General features: G+C 43.0%; 1 protein-coding gene across 7 annotated transcripts in view; it reads left to right on the top strand.

Moving 5' to 3' along the window:
* Nucleotides 1–18,592, top strand: part of Sidt1 (SID1 transmembrane family, member 1) — a 93,036-nt gene that overhangs the window by 52,757 nt on the left and 21,687 nt on the right. For all 7 annotated transcript variants that reach the window (XR_003951795.1, XR_875822.3, XR_384572.4 and 4 more), the window contains 7 exons: nucleotides 6,672–6,715; nucleotides 10,537–10,608; nucleotides 12,545–12,690; nucleotides 13,382–13,455; nucleotides 14,628–14,694; nucleotides 17,094–17,167; nucleotides 18,314–18,437. Coding sequence is in view for 4 of the 7 variants with exons in the window: in XM_006522237.2 (XP_006522300.1) it covers nucleotides 6,672–6,715; nucleotides 10,537–10,608; nucleotides 12,545–12,690; nucleotides 13,382–13,455; nucleotides 14,628–14,694; nucleotides 17,094–17,167; nucleotides 18,314–18,437 (601 nt within the window). In the remaining 3 variants the exon portion in view is untranslated. The remainder of the gene's footprint in view (nucleotides 1–6,671; nucleotides 6,716–10,536; nucleotides 10,609–12,544; nucleotides 12,691–13,381; nucleotides 13,456–14,627; nucleotides 14,695–17,093; nucleotides 17,168–18,313; nucleotides 18,438–18,592) is intronic.

Below are 18,592 nucleotides of genomic sequence, written 5' to 3'. Positions count from 1 at the left end.
GATTGAAAAATCATTTGCAAACATCACAGCTAACATTGGCTCAGGTTAAGAATGGTCAGTAGAGCAAGGTCTGTACTCACAGCTACTTCAGAGGCTGATCAAAGGGATTGAAAGTTCAAGGCCTACCTGTGCTACAGAGTGAGTCTTAGCCTGGGCAGCCCTGCCTCCAGATTTCAAAAGAAGTCTCCAGGCAGTGGTTGCACATGCCTTTAATCCCAGCACTTGGGAGGCAGAAGCAGACCGATCTCTGTGAGTCCGAGGCCAGCCTGGTTGACAGAGCAAGTTCCAGGACAGCCCGGGCTACACAGAGAAACCCCATCTCCAAGAAGGGAAAAGAAGTCTGTGGCTAAATCTCAGTGATAGACCAGTTTTCTAGCATGGGCCAGACCCTAAATTTAATGCAAAGAAAAATAATCACCCATGACTGCTAAGTTGAGGAGGGGGATTCTGACAAGGAACAGGGTACAGTGGTTGTGTGGCCTGACAGTGTAGCTTCATAAATTACTAAGTCAAGAGAGAAAAATAATAAATATGCAGCGGAGAAACAAAACACACTGATCCGTTGATGAGAATAAATACCACTGGGGGAAGGTGAGCAGAGTGTGCCTCCAGACATGACAGCACCCCGAGGGAGGTCCAGCCTCACTCCCTATAGCTCCCACAAATGTGTATTTCGAAACTAACTATGGGGAAGCATCAGACACGAAATTTGCCATAAAGGGGACAAAAGGATTCAGTTACAGGAGATGTTAAGTGTGCAAATGAAGACAGTGGATCTTGCATTAAAAGAAAACCAGTATGTCATAAAAGACAGTTTTTAGGCCTTTTGGAATTAGAAGACACACAGTCGATGAAAGAGTCTGAAATCCTAGCTATGCTGGGTGAGAAGGAAGACAATCTCTAGTTCAAGGTCAGCCTGGGCTACAGAGTGATTCAAGTCCAGCCTGGGCAACTTAGGGCCTGCCTCAGAACAGAAAGTAAACAGTGGCTGAGATAGCTCAGGGACAGAGCACTTGCCTAGCGTGTATGACCCCCAGCAGCACATTAAGTAAATGTGTATGCAAGCATTACATTTGAAGAATTTGACTTGTTTCACTCTGTAGAAATAATGAAGGTAAAATCTCAGCCGGGCGTGGTGGCGCACGCCTTTAATCCCAGCGCTCGAGAGGCAGAGGCAGGAGGATTTCTGAGTTCGAGGCCAGCATGGTCTACAAAGTGAGTTCCAGGACAGCCAGGGCTACACAGAGAAACCCTGTCTCGAAAAAACCAAAAAAAAAAAAAAAAAAAAAAAAAAAAATCTCTAACAACCTCAAATGACGTTCAAATGGCACAAGAAAAAGTTTACATACATTTAGATGAGTACATTGCTATGAACTAACATACGTGTAGATGAGCATGTGCTGTAAATTAGCATACATGTAGACACCCAGGTGCTATAAATTAACATATATGTAGATGAGTATGAGCTATACATTTGGGAAAGAGCCGAGGAACAGAGCTAAAGCCAGGCTTATTGGTGTAGATGCTGGGGTGACAGAAACAAGAAGCGTGTGAGTTCCTGGAAGTCTAGGCTACTGGGCAAGATCCATTCTGAGAAGAAAGGAAAAAAGAAGAAAAAAGACAGGGAGACAGACAGACAAGGATGCTGACAAGTGGATCAAGGTAAAGGATGTATCAAGAAATGTTCTACATTCTGTTTTTCTATTCATCCTTGAAACATCTCTGTAAATTGAAAATTATTTTAAATTGCAAGGTGAAGAACAGAACTTATGTGGTGGTGCCCCAGCTCAGCACTCAGGACTAGGAGCTAGGAGCACAGGAAGTCCAGAGCCATTCATCCTCGGCTACATAGTGAGTTGGAGGCTTAATTAGTTACACAAACATCCTGACTTAAAAAAAAAATGTTAAAAACAGAAGCTTAGGATACAGGCTAATAGCATACCTGGAAAGTATATACAGAGAGGACTACCAGCTCGCTATACCAAGTTACAGTTATTAATGTGTTAAATATAGCTGTATGCCTGATATGTGCTTGACAGTGTGCCGAACCCTCAAAGGATTATCTGGTTTGGTGCCCTGAGCCACTATTACTGTGATTGCCACTATGCAGAAGGTCAGAGAAATTGAAGCACGGGGGGGGGGGGGGGGGGGGGGGGGCTAAGCAATTTAATCAAGGAGTCACACCCAATACCTAAAGGAGTTAGGATTTGAACTCGGGTAGCCCAGCTCTAGAGCCTAAAGTCTTCAACAGACTTGATCAAAGTGAGTCTTGAGTCATAGTGTTGTAGGGTTTCTACCAGAGAAGACCGATCAACATGGTTGAAGCCAATAGAAAGTCTTTATTAGCCAGCAACTGCACTGGGTGTTCTGGATCCCATTGTAGCACTGAACCTTTCTCAGGATAAGCTTTTAAACACAAAAACAATGTTCTGGGCTGACACACTTTACTAATAAGACCAGAAGTGGAACTACAGAAGCTAAAGGCCAAGGCTAGTATATTTTGAGACTTCCCCAGAACTGTATGAACTTTGATGGGTTACATATTTTCATTTTGGCTGGTGGGGCTGTTACGTGCTGAGTTTTACAGCCTGGATGGCACTTCCATCTTGGAGTCAGTTGTGCTGAGATCTGGGGTCCTGTTACAGTAGAGGCCTGTGAGAAAGGACAGTCCTGGGCCAACAAAGTGTGACCACTAGTGTACACCTGCGCAAGTCTAGGATTGTACAGGAGCGAGGAGTTTCCCTCAGATGAGCTTCGGTGTCCCAGTCTTCTGCTCCTTCGTCTCCTAGGTTCAGAAAACAAAATGATTTCTTTAGTCGGCTAATAGGCACCATCCACACCCAAAGGGACAAAAACTGGACTAATGTCCACCATCTCTAAAGCTGTTAGTTCTGCCGCTGAGGTGAGCAGAGCTCTTGAAATCCGTGCTCAGACTCTGTTGAACGTTCACCGCCGATGACTTTGCTACAGTCAAAGTGCCCAAACAGAGACTCTTTCCAAATACAGGCACACTAAAATAGAAACCCAGAGACACAGGACCATTTGGCATTCTAAATAGGGGACTAGACTGAGGGAAGATGCTAATAGGCAGACTTCTTCACGGAACTGAGTGAAGCAAAGTTCTCCGTACAACTAAATAAAGCTCTCTGAGCGGGATGCTGTTTGCTTGATGAGTCCTTATATTTTATTATCGACATATGTGGGATTTATAGTCTTTAGGATGAGATCGTGATAATAAACACTTGTGACAGACATGGCCCCAGGTCTTGGGGAGCTAAAAGCTTCCTGCTCTCCTGTCATAAAAATACCATTTTCTTCCCACTTCTATCTCCTATCTCAGCATGAATGTGTTAGTATCCTCTACGATGGCTTGGAGCTGAGCACTGAATATGTGCTCCCTTGTTCTTTTCAACAACTCTGCCATTCATTAAGCCCAACTGTTCAATTCTGGTCACTCATATATCTTTGATTCCTTTATCCACTACTATGTTATCATTTTTTACATTAATTTATATATATATATATATATGTATATATATATATATATATATATGGAGAGAGACAGAGAGATACACATACATATACAGTATACAGTTATCTCAGAAGATGATGGGCCAGCTAATGGTTCTATTTTGATTGATATCTCCAAATGGGGCATTTAGAAAAACTGTTTTTTTAAGAAGAAAAACACAAACCATCAAGTCATTTCTTGAGAGCACACAATTCAGAGACTTTTAGTTTCATCGCAGCTGGGCTTAGAAATCTCAGCTGGATGTAGCCACAAAATGTAACCTGCTGGCAGGTCCAAGAAACTGGCAATCCTGGACTGGCCTCCTGGTAGTCTCTGATACTCCAAAAGGCCAGCCTGGGACTGTGGAATCTCTAAGCAAACAGACAACTCCAAGCCTCGAGCTGCAAGGCTCAGAGGTCTGCCCCCTTATCTACTGGAGGATGAGTGGGTCATGAGGCCAGTCCAGTTTCCAGACCGATGTCAAGGTGCACCATCTCATCCAACCCAGTATGTCTCATCTGCTACTTTTTATATTTTCTAACTAAATGATACTTCCTGCCTCCCCTTAGCTGTGGAAATTACTTAACTCCTCTCATGGAAAATGGTAGCGATTTCACAACAAAATCCAAGCATTGATAAAGCCCATTATGCCAAATGCTTTATATTCTTGGAACCAAGATAATTACTTACCCATCAGCACCACCAAACTTGATCAGAAAGCCCTCTCCCACAGTGTCCTTTTTCTGAATGAAACAGTCGGGCTGAATCTTAACTGTTCCCCTTAGTGATATGCTTTGTCACTCAACAAATACTTAGTTGTCATCTCCTGTATGTTCAACCCTAACCCAGAGGTTGATGAACAAGAGACCACATACTCTGCTACCACCTCAACTACAAAGGGGAGAAACCCACAGGCACATAAGCCAGAGAGGAATAAACTCAATGGTAAAAGTTGAGAGTGACTAGCGCGACCCCGCTTTGGATTTGATTTGATTGACAGAGAGCCATTTGGGAGCATAGCTATCCAGCAGTGTCAGGATCTAGTGGAGACAGTGACTTTGCAGGGAACAAGAACAAAGGCCCCAGAGCAGGGATAAGTTTGGTGTCTAAGAGAAAGAGATGTTTGAAGAGAAGTCCTTTGACAGATGGGTGTTACAACTTGGGGAATGGTCACCTGAAAGTGAATAAGAACGTACTAAAGCCTGCTGCCCTTTCTGCCCCTCCCCTCCAATCTCACATATACCAAAAAAAAAAAAAAAAAAAAAAAAAAAAAAAGCCAACTCATTTGAATTCACACAATGATTTGATTGACAGTGTCAAATGATACATCTAGGGAAAATGGCTTCTTTGAGATAAAGTTCATAAACCATCAGCTGATGCCTTCAAAGTACTCGGTTCAGGGGCGTTGATTCACAGCTGCGCATCTTGCATTTCAGAATAATCGCATCACACCAAAATGAAAGTACACGATACAAGATCAAATACAAAAGCAACGTTATTTCCATAGGCTAGCAGTGGACAGCCCGAAATAAAAACAGTTCCATCTACAAAGCATCTGAAGGGATAAATTACTAAGGAGCATGGGTTAAAAACTGGGTGTTAGGGTTAGGTATGCTGAAACTTGTAAAACACCTCTAGTGACATTAGAGAACACTTTCCTTAAAAAAAAAAAAAAAGCTTCACACGTTCATAGGTTGGCCTACTTGCTGTTAAGAGTGTGTGGCATACAGAATATCAACCATGAAAGAGTGTCTGGTCTTAATGCTCAGAATTTGTGAATATATTACTTTGTGTCACCCAGTTTGCAGTTATAATAAGGCTGTGAACAGGATCTTTGATTATCAACATAGGACTAGCATAATCACAAGTGTCTAATGAGGAAGCTGGGGAGATGGCTCAGAGGTTAAGAAGGATCCCAGCTCTTCCAGAGGGCCTGAGTTTGATTCCCTACACCAGTTTCAGGGGGCTCACAACCACCTGTAACTCCAGCTTCAGGGGAATCTGATGCCCTCTTCTGGCTTTTGTGGGCAGTATACTCATGTGCACTTGTACACAGACAAACACACATACATATAAACTAAATATTTTTAATTTCATAAAAATGGGTAAAGGGCTTAAACAAACACCTCTCCAGGGAAGATATATGGATGTTCATCATTAACCCTTAGAAAAATGCAAATCTAAGCTGCAATGAGTTGCCAAACTCTTAAGATTGGGCATAATAAAAAAAAATAAATATAAAATGAGAATTGGAAGAGCTGTAGAAAAATGGGAATCCTCAGACTTGGCTGGTGGGAGTGAAACAGTGCTTTCTCCACAGCTTTTGTGGAAAGCAGTTTGGAAGAGTAAAACAGAGTGGCCTCATGCCTAGCAGCTCACATCTAGTTATATATCCAAGAGTCGTGAAGTTAGATCTATGGAAAAACATGAACACAAATGGTCACAGCAGTTATTGATACACAACAAAGAGGAACAATTAAAAAAGTACCCATCAAGGGAAAACAAATAAATGAAATGTTGTGCACATACACTGGAATATTATTCAACCATAAACATATTGATGGGCTAATACATGTTACAATATAACATTGAAAAGACTATGCTATATCAAGGAAGCCAGTCAAAAAAGTTCATATGTACCGTGATTTCATTTATGTAAACTATCTAGAGGAGATAACTTTATAAAGACAGCAGGTAGATTGGTAGTTTTCAAGGGCCAGGGGAAAGGAGAGAAGTAAGAGTGATTGTTACAGATATACAGAGTCTTTGGAGGGGGGCCATGAAAATGTTCTAAAATTAGATCCTAGTGGCAGATGCACAAGACTTTGGATATATTAAAACTCATTAAAGTGTGCTATAAAAGACACTTATTATGATGTAAGTTTATATCTGAAAATGAATGAACGTTCCTAAATAATGCAGATGCCTGAGAACAGAATTACTGGATCATACGGTCAGTCTATGTTTGGCTCTCTGGGAAATCGCCAAATTGTCTTCCAAAGTGGCTATGCCATTTTAAATTCCTACCAGTAATTTCGCCAAAGGGCCATTTTTAAAGATTTTCAACAGAGTTTAAAAGAAGATAATACAAAATGCAGAATCCTAAGAGGTTGTGTGCATGTGTATATATGTATGTATTTGTGTGCTTGCTTGCTTGCAGGTTTCAGAGGAAATCTATTGACGGAAGCTTTGGTTCCAGCGATGGTAAGAGATTCCTTGGTTAATTCCCAGTCCCTAATGGTGTTGCATGGTGCAGCCACATCCTTTTTGGTACCTTTTGTCTCTTTTCTTTTTTTCTCCCTTGATTCCTATCCCAGAGCCCTCTCATCCACAGACCTTCTATAGAAGGCAGAGCTAGCAAGAAACAATTTATAGTTGGTAACCATTGAGATGTGGACCCCACACAAAGACTCTGTACCCAGAATGCCTTTAATTATTCATAGGGCGCTTGCAACCACTCATCTTTTCTGAAGTCGTCTCAGCCCTGGGAGGGAACTGCTCACAGATACTTTGTATCTGGGGAGAGAGACTTTTTGTATCCCAAAGCTTGGGAATAGCAGTGAGAATGTATTATGTCAACTTGTATGCTGTACATTTTTCCCAAATGGAGATAAAAGCTTTGTGTGTGTGTGTGTGTGTGTGTTTGTTTGTTTAGACACATAGAAAGTGAAAATATTTGAGACTAGCAAGCACAATAAAAAAAAAATGTAGCAATTGAAGAATCCAGAGTAATTAGATATCTAACCTGTTCCTCCTCTCTGAGAATTCACAAAGGATTTCAATTGTCTGATAATTTTATTAAAACTTAAAGCTTCAAATGCGCTCAGTTTGACAAAGCCCAGGTCACTGTGAGCTCCTTCACTGTTAGGGAAGTGGTGAGAATTGAAAATGCAGAGGAGATGGACCTCAGTTGAAGTCAGGCGTAGCCGGTGTTCTGTGCTTTTCATACTTGAGTCCACAGAACTCTGGAGGGATACCAACTCATCCTTCACCCAACAGGTTTTCTCCCTTTGCTGGAAGGCTAGATGGCATTCACATTTGTCTTCCTTAAGAGACAGCTTGTCTGTTTTTCCAACTCCCCCCTCCCCAAGCACTTTGTTTTAATAAACATTCAATTACGAATATAAAAGATGTCTGCAAATTAAAGAGGGTAGCCTTCAGAGTAGATGGCTCTACTAGTACTAGTAGAGTCTACTAGTGTACTAATCTGTTTCTCTGCTGGCCCCTACACACTCCGTTTTACTCTGAAGGATACTGGGGAGCTGGGACAAGGCTCACATCCTCATGGGGCAATGTCAGAGGAAAGCCCCCCCCCCAAATTTCTTCTTATGTTCTCTTGTAGACTGTATCATATGTCACTATATAGAAATAGTGTCATGGCTGTGGGTGTCGGTCAGTTGGCAGATCGCCGAGCTAGCTTGCTCCAAGGCCCATGTTGAATCCTCAGCATTATATAATCAGGTTGAGTTGGTGCATGCCTGAAATCCTAGCACTTAGGAGATAGAGGCGAGGGTCAGGGGGAGTCAAAAGTCTTCTAGATCATCCTCTAGACTACATAGTTCAAGAACTGCCTGGGATGCATAAGGTCCTGTTTCAATAAGGGGGCAGGTCAATTAAATGTACTTTTAGATTAATACTAAGTTCTCTCTCTCTAAGACCATATTTTTTCCCAACATCAACATTGATATTTCAAGATTCATGATTCTTTATTATTCAGGATTCACCATATTATGTCAGATTAAAGTATACTTTTTCCTTGCAACAACTAAAAGTATCAGACATGGCCAGATACCTTTTTGGGGTAAAGCTAGAAGATCACCAAGTTCCATGTGCCAGCTGCTGGGCACAGGTTGAGAAGACTTAAAGAAAACAGGTATTTTCTTCAGTTCAGGAAGTAGAAAGCAGGTGCGATCACCTCAAACATCTTTGAAATGGGGCGGAGATAAGGACCCATTGTGCAAAGAGAAGGTACAGGCCAAGATGGCACCACCTCTGATGTCCTGTGTGAGCCAAGACCTAACCGACCAAAACAAGAAACCAAAAGAAGGGCAGGCTCCAGCCAGCCAGGGAAGAACTGCCTAGTGACCTTCAGGATTATGGAGCTGAGCCCAGTGAGCTCAGCCAGTAGAGAGAGCCAGAGAGGAAGGTGCTTCCATGAGACACTCACAGGAGGAAAATGAGGCTATAGAAATGTCTTTCTCTCCAATCAGCAAGACCGAGAGTCTACGAGGAGCAGGAGTTCCACGATGCTTAAAGCAACAGGAAACACTCTGAGGGCTGGGCTCAAAGCAAATGCTAAAAACAACCCCAGGTTCTCAGAGGGCAAGAAATCCCCTGAGATTTGACATATGTGCTGTGCACTCCCTGGCAAGCTGGACACTTGGCTTGCATGAGGTCATTATTTTGCTGCACGTGTTTATGCATGTGTGCATGCAATGCATTTTAAATATACACAATAAAAGTAAATTTTGCAAAAAGAAGGTAAATTTTCGCAGATAGCAGTCTGATGGATTGCTCTCTATCCATTATCTGTCTGTCTGTGGAAGCGTCTTGATCTCTCAGCACTTCTATTTTATCATCTTTAAAATGGTGACAATAATAGCCCATACCTCTTAGGGCAGCTGAAAAGACAAGAGTGTCTGACACAATCAGAGGGAAATGCCAGCATCAGTCACAGCAAACAAAGCCTCAGGAGCTGCGGTGGCTCTGCTCATTGTACTGCTTTTGGTCAGCAGGACAAGAGCAATGGCCAAAGTCTATGTTATAATGAAGCCAGAACTGACATCAAAAAGAGACAACCAAGCATCCTTGCACAACATTCTCTGTACTCCAAATTTGATTCTCAATTTTTAAGAGTCTAAAGCTCCACTGAGAATATACCTCAGTGATGGGTATTTCCCTATCTCATGCAAGGCCTTAGATTTGATCCTCAAAACATATGTATCCACCCCCACATGCCCCACACAATGTGTCTAAAGATAATCAGTTTGTCTGCTTTGAACTTGGGCGTACAGTTTGCATGATGTTGTATATTTAAGGGTTAGTCCATGGAAGTTCAGAGAGCTGAGCTCTCTAAATAATAAATATGTCAAGCCCAGTAACAACGCCAGGGAGTATGTTTTCTGAAGGTCAAAGTCCCCATCCTTCAGGCCCTGGGACGGCCTTGCCTGCCAAGAACACTGCATTAGTTCCAAGACTCACTGACCAGCTGAGACAGCTCTTAGCAAATTCACTGACCAGAGAAAGGAAAATGAGTCGCTTAGGTTTGTCCCGTGTCTAAAACTTTTGAATTTGGCACATAGTTACTTTCTCCTAGAGGGGAAATCAATAGAATCACAGTGGGTTTGTAAATTAAAAACGCAGTCTGGAGCCTGGGCAGTTCAAAACATGATTTTCTGAGAGTCCATCAGTGGGACAAAGCCTGAAACTGGGATAAAGGAAGTTCGCTGTGACTAGGGAGTGTTCAGAGCATTTGTGTTTTTTACCTCCGTGGTACATTTAGCTTTTATATAATGATGAATTACAGCAAAAATACTGAAATATCTTGAGAACAGAGATGTTTCCAAATACTAGGTGTGTTCACTGAAAAATACTTCCCTACCACATCTTGTGACCTGAGTTGTCTGGGGATGTGACTGAATTGCAGAGAAGTTGCATGCAATATGAAAGGCCCTGGATTCAGTTCCCCAAATCCTACAGAAACAAGAGAGAAAAAGAGAAAGAGGGAGGAGGGAGGGAAGGTTGGAGGAAGAGAGAAAGAGAGAGGAAGGGAGGAAGAAAGAGAGAGAGGTAGAGAGAGAAACTGAAAAGGAGAGAAATGAGGCCACACACTATGATACAGAAAGAGGTGATAGGCTAGATTTGACCCTATGCACCCACAGTGATGGTCCCTGTAGTAAAGTGGAAAGAAAGTCCAATTTAAAGATTGCTGCTTAGCGTCTCAGCTACTTCAAGTCAAGTTGTGTGACTTCAGCAGCCAAGGGTAAACCGTTTCCCTCCTTTTTGTTGTTTTGTTTTTCCTGCAGGCTCTGGAAATATGGCTGTCTCACATCCCATCACTGCCAGCACGCCCGAAGGGAGCAATTATGGGGCAATAGGTACTTTCCACAATGAGTCCTTTGGTAGGACTCTTTCTTTACTCTGGGGAGAGTAGTGCACAAGGTTCTCCAGCGAGGCTGCTCTTTTATGGAAGAGATGAACTGGCTGGATAACCTGGAATGTTCCTTCCAGCGTTCTCTATGGTTCTATTGTTCTTGGATCTGCTAGCTCCCCTTGGGCTGAACTCACTAGAGCGGTTGCTATCAAGTTCCCAAGCCCATTTGGGACTTAAAACTTTTTTTTTTATTAAGTTTTTATTGTATTCATTTTGGTGGGAGGGCGGGGGGGGGGGGAGCATGTGAATGTTGGTGGCCGGAAGACTACTTGCAGGAGTTGGTTCTGTCCTTCCACCCTATGGGTCCCAGAGACTGAACTTAGATCAGCAAGTACGGCAAGCACCTTTTACACACTGAACCATCTCCCAGCCCCTTGGGTACTTGAACATCATGTCTGTCTGTCCGTCTGTCTGTCTGTCTGTTGGTCTGCCTATCTCTATCTGTCTGCCTGTCATTCTTTTTGTTTATTTGTCACTGTGTATGCCATATGTGTATACAGTGCACATGTGCTGAGATCGGGACAATTTTCCTACGCAAGTTCTCTCCTGCTGCTCTGTGAGATCTGAGGCTCAAACTCAGGTCATCAGGTCTGCACACAAAGGTCCTCTACCCCCTTTGCTATCTTGCCAGCTCCCCTGGGAGCTGAGTGTAGGGCTTGAAAGACTTGGCACAGCCTGCACTATCAATTGAACAGCTGTCTTCTTGGGGTGTCTGTGGAGTTAGAAGCTTCAGGGTATGAGAAGACTAAGGCAGGGCGGCAAGTGAGCCTGGCTGGAGCTGAACAGACTTTTGCCCCAGCTAAGTTCACAATGAGCCTGGTCAAGGCCACCAAGTTATTTACTGGGCAAACCTACATGTCATTAAGCAGCCTGAAAGGAACCGAGTTCCCCCATAGCTGTCTAGTATGGCAGGAGTGCATGGAGTCCTGTCCCTGCCACTGTGGTTGTAGGCTCATGAATGGTGCACGTTAAACAGTCCGCAGAGAGGGGCTATGGCTCTGCTCTCTTATGCTGTAACTTGGAGCACGTGGGCCCAGTGTAGGCTACTTATTTTTAGTTCTGTAAGAACAGGATTTTTTTTTAACAAAAAACCCATCTGAACAGAAGAAATAAAGCGGAAGGTAGGCTCAGTTCATGTTCAAGCTGCACAAATCCCATCTGCTCCAGAACATTCATAGGAACAGAAGAATCCTTCCTGAGAATGCTGTTTGCGTTACATAATGATAGAAATGGCATGTGGGGGATTTCTCTGGATAATTATTCTATGAGGAATGTACAGCAGTTGGATAGGTATGGGTTTACCCACATGTGTAATCAAAGCTATGAATAACTCTGCATGTGTGTTGCTATACATTGTTTTGTGTTTTTAAAATATGAAACATGAAATACAAGAACAGGGGCTGGTGAGATGGCTCAGTGGGTAAGAGCACCCGACTGCTCTTCCAAAGGTCCAGAGTTCAAATCCCAGCAACCACATGGTGGCTCACAACCATCCGTAACGAGATCTGACTCCCTCTTCTGGAGTGTCTGAAGACAGCTACAGTGTACTTACATATAATAAATAAATAAATCTTTAAAAAAAAAAAAAAAAAAAAAAAAAAAAGAAATACAAGAACAATGTTATTTCTGCATCCAGATATCTACAGAGAAGATTCTATTTTATTCTTTACCGTCAGCCCTAGAAACAGGGAGACAGAGATATAAAATGGGAGAAAAGAAAAAAAAATGAGGAGGCAGCCCAGGCGCATGTCTCGTTGGTAAAGAGTTCATCTGGACGAACATGGCGTTTTCTAGAATGAGTGAGCACTGTACTCTCTGCAGAGGAATAGGCTCTGTGCACCATTCTTGGCTTTTAAAGGCAGAGGAGTTTTCTGTTTCAGATGAGTCCAGTTCCAGTCCTGGGAGGCAGATGTCTTCTTCCGATGGTGGGCAGCCTTGCCACTCAGACACGGACAGCTCTGTGGAGGAGAGTGACTTTGATACCATGCCTGACATCGAAAGCGACAAAAACGTCATCCGGACCAAGGTACCAACACGCCCTGACTGCTGCGGATGAAGCAGAAGAAAGTTTGGTAGTAAAATGATCCTCACCAATGCCTCTGTCTCATTTTTTTTTCCTTGAAGGGAAAGCCAAGTCTCCTGGGGAGTTAGATGAAACCTAGCTAGAGCCCAAGACGATAATCTCTTCATTAGAACCTTTCTTTGGGGTTGGGGGATGAAAAAGAAGAGAGCATTCTATGTTCTCAGCACCCCAAGTGTCTGTGAATTGGGGAGTATTAAAGAACCCAGATGGAAGAAGAGATTCACTCAGGCCTGCTCTGGAAAGCTTCCCCATTTCTATACAGACCATCCTTTGAGAGCAGAGTCCATTAATTTCTGGAGTATGCTTAATATAGTGCATTTTACCTACCAAAAAGTCCAAGTATGAATCACACAGTTTCAACCATATGCAACTCAGGAACTACAAAGTGAGCAGGTCTGAGAGCCGAGTAGTCAGTGCTTGCAATGTGTGAAACATTCGGTACTTGATAGGCTTCTCACATCAGCCAGGAGAGTGGCTTTTATTAGGGTGTCCTGAGAAAAGCAAAATTAATGGAAACAGCTTCATGAATCATTTTGATCCCCAGCGAGGAGTACATGAATGAACTTTCTAGAGTTCTCTTTTGTGTCCTATACAAGAAAAACCAGTTTGCATTCTCTTCCCATTGATGCCCTAGATGTTCTTGTACCTGTCAGATCTGTCCAGGAAGGACCGGAGGATTGTCAGCAAAAAGTATAAGATTTATTTTTGGTAAGTAGTTGACCGTTAAAGTCATGATTTCCTTAAAAATACTGACTTATTTAAATCTATTTGTTTGTATGTATGTGTGTACTGTAGTGCTGGAAATCAAATCCAGGGCCACACACAGGATAAGAGAGGCAAGTCCTTTATCACTGAGCTACACTCTCAGCCTCTAAACTCTTTAAACTTAACTTTTTTCTTTGTAAAAGCTACAACCACTTGTATTACAAGGAGTCGTTGTTTAATAAGGCATAGATATGGATAATGATGCTTCCAACCTGAAATACAAAAGACCATACTTGTGGGCGGGTCCTTCCACCCAGTCGAGAGGCTGAGCTGCCTAGCAAGGGGCCTTTCTCTATGCAGAAAGCGCCAGACTGACTGTGGTCCTTGTGATATGCCCTACATTTTTACTTTTTGAAGACTCCCTCTACTTCTGGATGCAGACATTAGAATGAAGCCGGGAAATAAGGGAGCCAATGGAATTTCACAGCTGAGCTCTCATTTTGGAATTAAGTTTTGTTTAAGAGCCTCTACAAGGTACCTCTCACTTGTTACTCGAATTCTAAGAACATTTAAGCTGTGTACTAAGGGAATAAGATGCTTATATATGAAGCTGATTTGAGGCTGCTTTGTAAATGATTGTACAAAGAGGGAAGGAGGAGCAGGAGGAGGAGCGGGAAGAGGAGGAGGACTTCAATCCATTAAGTGCCAATTGGTGAATATTAAATACATCATTTCAGGTCAGGCATAATGGTATTGTCTGTAACCACAGCTCTTGAAATCATCACAGTTTCAAGACCAGCTTTGTTCACATATCAAGTTCTAGGCCAGTCAGGGCTACCTAGCAAGACTCTGTCTCCAGTAAATTAAATAAAAGAATGACTTAATGATTTCAGTCATCAGTGTAAGGATTCACTGCTATAACCAAACCAATAGCAGTAAGCAAGGTAAGTTTGTTCACTTCCTTCTGTCGCCTCTGGTCAAAATTCTGTCTACCAAATGTTCAAAGGCACAGGAAACTGGGAGACAAGACTGGAGAAACAGGTGTTATGCGATCAGTTCCCCATTGCTTTTACCAGCTAGCTATGGGGTTATAAGATGGAAATATTCTTTTTTAAAAGCTGAGCAGAGTCCACCATTTTGTTGGAAGTCACTGTTTCTGGCTCCTTCTGTCGTAGGAACATCATCACCATCGCTGTGTTTTATGCACTGCCTGTGATGCAGCTTGTTATCACCTACCAGACAGTAAGTGCTGCCCCGCCCAGATGAGCTGCCCCGCCCAGATGCCCAGCTTCCATCAAAAAGAAGCCATGGCTCTGGCTGACAGGGAAGAGTTTAGCTTGGGATCGAGGTGTGTGTGTGTGTGTGTGTGTGTGTGTGTGTGTGAGAGAGAGAGAGAGAGAGAGAGAGAGAGAGAGAGAGAGAGAGACAGAGACAGAGACAGAGACAGAGACAGAGAGACAGAGAGACAGAGAGACAGAGACAGACAGACAGACAGACAGAGACAGACAGAGAGACAGAGAAAGACAGAAAGAGAGAGATGGAGAGACAAAGAGACAGAGAGAGACACAGAGAGCCTGAAGAGGCTTGAGATATTAAATATCCTGGAACTGAAGTCATAGGCATTGGGAGTTACCTGCCATGGTGCTATGCATCAAACTCAAGTCCTTTGAAAGAGCAGTTAACCACTGAGCCATCTCTTCAGTCACAAGAACTATAGTTTTGTTTGATGGTTCTTTCAGACAGGGTCTCTTTGTTTTGTAACCCTAGTTCTCCTGGAACTAGATATTTAAACCAGATTGACCTCAAACTCATAGAGCTCCACCTGCCTCTGACTCCCAAGTGTTGGGATTAAAAGAATGTGCCACCAGCCTCCAAGAACTTCTTTTGTTTAATAATTTCCCATTTTGGCACTAGTTTGGCTTCTCCATTAACTACTTCATCTCTAGGATTGTTTCCATTTATTTCCCAGTTGTTTTATCACAAAGGGACCTGGTACCTTGTATTGTTTCATTTACCGACATAAAATCAACCATTCAACCATCATGTCTATCAGTGGCACCATTATTTGTCAACCCGAGTGTGTGATCATCAGGAGACAATGAGCAGAGTAAACAAAGGTCTAATAATGCTCCGGGGCTGGAGCTCAGTAGGGAGAGTGCTTGCCCAGAATGCATGAAACTGTGATCAACTGCAGCGCCTCACAAACAGGTCTAACATGTCCATAATCCCGCAATAGGAAAATGGAGGATCAAGGTTTTCTCAGGTAGGGAGTTCAAGACCGGGCTAGGCAATGCGAGACTGTTTCAAACAGTAACACAAAATAAAATCTCCAGACTGAAGAAAAGAAACCAGAAGTCTAATTTACCCTGTATCTGATCCCTGAGGATACTCTGAAATTATAAACAGCTTCGACAGGGGCTGGAGAGATGGCTCTGCGGTTAAAAGCACTTGTTGCGCTTGTAGAGGACCTGGGTTCCCAATGCCTGCAACAGCCACTCACAACTGTTTGTAACTGAGTTCCAAGGGAATCCAGCACCCTCTTCTGACCTCCGTGGGCACATACGTGGTATACAGACATACAAACAAGCAAACACTCATACACATAAGTCTCTTTCAGACACTGAAAAACAGTTTTGTGGAACTAACAAGATATTAAGCCAACAACAAAAAAATTAAAAATTGAATGAACGAATTCATACTAAAATACCTTGAGAATGTCCACTACTCCTTCATGGAAACCCTGGACCCCAGCCACTGAAGTAGGCATTTACCTGGGGTCCAGATTTCTAAGTATAAATTTTCTAGAAATTATAAGAGTTGAGAAGACCAGTTCAGAACGATATGTGGTTAAGCACATTTTATGCACCATCCCTTAATTTTTGCTAGGCATTAAAATCACATGGGGCACTTTAAAAAAAATCTCAGGGTCTAGGGTGGTATCCCACACCAAGTAGATCAGGGCTTCAGGAAGGAGAGCTATGCCTCAGTATTGTTTAAATCCTCTCTGAGTTCTCTATATAGCCAAGCTTATGATATAAAATATTTAGTCCATTCATACTCATCGAATAATAAAGATGAAGTCTCTATGAGGTTTGAACACCACTGTTTCTAATCTAAACATTCTTTACTAACATGGGAACCCTGTCAGGAGCTTCAGCTTGCTATGATTTAGGCAAGTTCTTGAAGGGGAAGGGGATAGATTAAAAAAAAAAAAAAAACCAAGATACTTCCTCGATGACTGCTTAAGGGGCACTCAGAAAATGGGACATCTCCATTTCCCCCCAGAGTTAATCTAGGGAACAGGATATAGCAAGACAGACACATAGCAAGACACAGACTTAAAAGGCAGGTCCCAATGTTAGCATCCTTTCAAAATAACAAAAGGATCATACATCCTTGAATTCCATCTTGAGTTACCCAATAAACAGGATACTTTTATTTAAAACACAGATGGCACCTGAATAGGGAATGTGTGTTTGCTGTGTAACAGTGGCAGGACGTGCCCTGTCTCCTGAGGTGGAGGTGGGTTACACTTTAGCCAATGGGAGGGCATCCCTGTGAGCCCTTCCTGTTCTTTTTGACTTTGGGCAGACTCATAGGACAGAGAGAAGTCATTCTTCTTCTTTCACTTGACTTTGTAGGTGGTGAATGTCACTGGCAACCAGGATATCTGTTACTACAACTTCCTTTGTGCTCACCCCCTGGGTGTCCTGAGGTAAACTCAGCCCTCTGGCTCCTTGTGAAACATTAGAGATTCTTTCTGTCCAATTTGGTTTAAATTTGACCACACACACACACACACACACACACACACACACACACACACACACACACCAACAACAACAGTGGAAAACTACCCTGGTCAGGGCAAAGAGGAATTGAAGCCAGTTGTTGAGAGAAGGTCTGCCCTCTTCCCTGGCGTATTTCTAAGAACGGCCTGTTGAGAATTGGGCAGTGAGGGTTTTTTGTTTGTTTGGTTGGTTTTGGTTTTTCAAGACAGGGTTTCTCTGTATAGCCCTGGCTATCCTGGAACTCACTTTGTAGACCAGGTGGCCTCGAACTCAGAAATTCGCCTGCCTCTGCCTCCCGAGTGCTGGGATTAAAGGCATGAGTCACCACGCCTGGCTGGCAGTGAGGTTTTTAAAAACCAGATCGTCAGCTATAGGTCCCACATGCCAATGAACATGAGTTGGTGGCCAGCTCTCATTTAATATGTTAAATGACCTCACAAGGTAGGCATGATTAGTACCACAATTTTTAGACAAAGGTGCTAAGGCTTAGACAGGTACAAATGTGCTCAATTCTGGTCCCTCGGTTCTTAGTGATGTCAGAGTTTGTCTGCAAGCCTGACTGTCCTAAAGCCACCAGAACGTGGTGAAAGAAAGTGTCTTCCTGAGAGATAGGAACATATCTTCTCTGTACAGAGCAGCGCCATCTTGATTTCCTGAGAATGAAGCCATGGTCTGTGGTATATATGCGCTTACTGAAATCCACAGTTGGAGAGCTGAATATTGACACACTGTGGGTCCGGCTATGAGAGTCACAGCTAAAATGCTCGTTCATCTCTGGACCAGCTCTTTCTCAGGGTTCATACTTTGTCAGGGCCATGAGGACAAGAGATGATCAAGCAGGTTCTAGGGAGGCTAACCAGAGAAGACAGATGTTACGTTAAGGCAAGTGAGCATCCTCAAATCAAGGAATTAGATCAAAGAGGATTTCCGTCCGGTGTCTGTCCAATGCTGAAGTCCTAGGAAACTGTTAGCATAGAAAGACACCAAATAAAGAGTTTACCTGCCCACATTTGAATTCATTCTGAGTTCCCATGATGGTTTTCATACTCATTTCTCACTCATCCCTATAGCGCCTTCAATAATATTCTCAGTAACCTGGGCCACGTACTCCTGGGCTTCCTCTTCCTGCTGATAGTTCTGCGCAGAGACCTTCTCCACCGAAGAGCCCTGGAAGCTAAAGACATCTTTGCTATGGTGAGGAGAGGATGGGACAGATCAAAGGCATGAGCTGGGAAGGACTGTGCTTCCATGTAGACCTGCAAAGGGGAGGGGGCTTGATGATGTCATGGTGAACTGTGTGTAGAGCCACTTGAAGCCACCATTTAGTCTTCCTAACTCTGGATGTGTCT

This window comes from Mus musculus, chromosome 16 (genome assembly GCF_000001635.26).
Source record: "Mus musculus strain C57BL/6J chromosome 16, GRCm38.p6 C57BL/6J".
Lineage (NCBI taxonomy): Eukaryota > Metazoa > Chordata > Mammalia > Rodentia > Muridae > Mus > Mus musculus.
The sequence above is the reverse complement of the archived record's forward strand: the minus strand, read 5'-3'. Positions and strand labels throughout refer to the sequence as shown.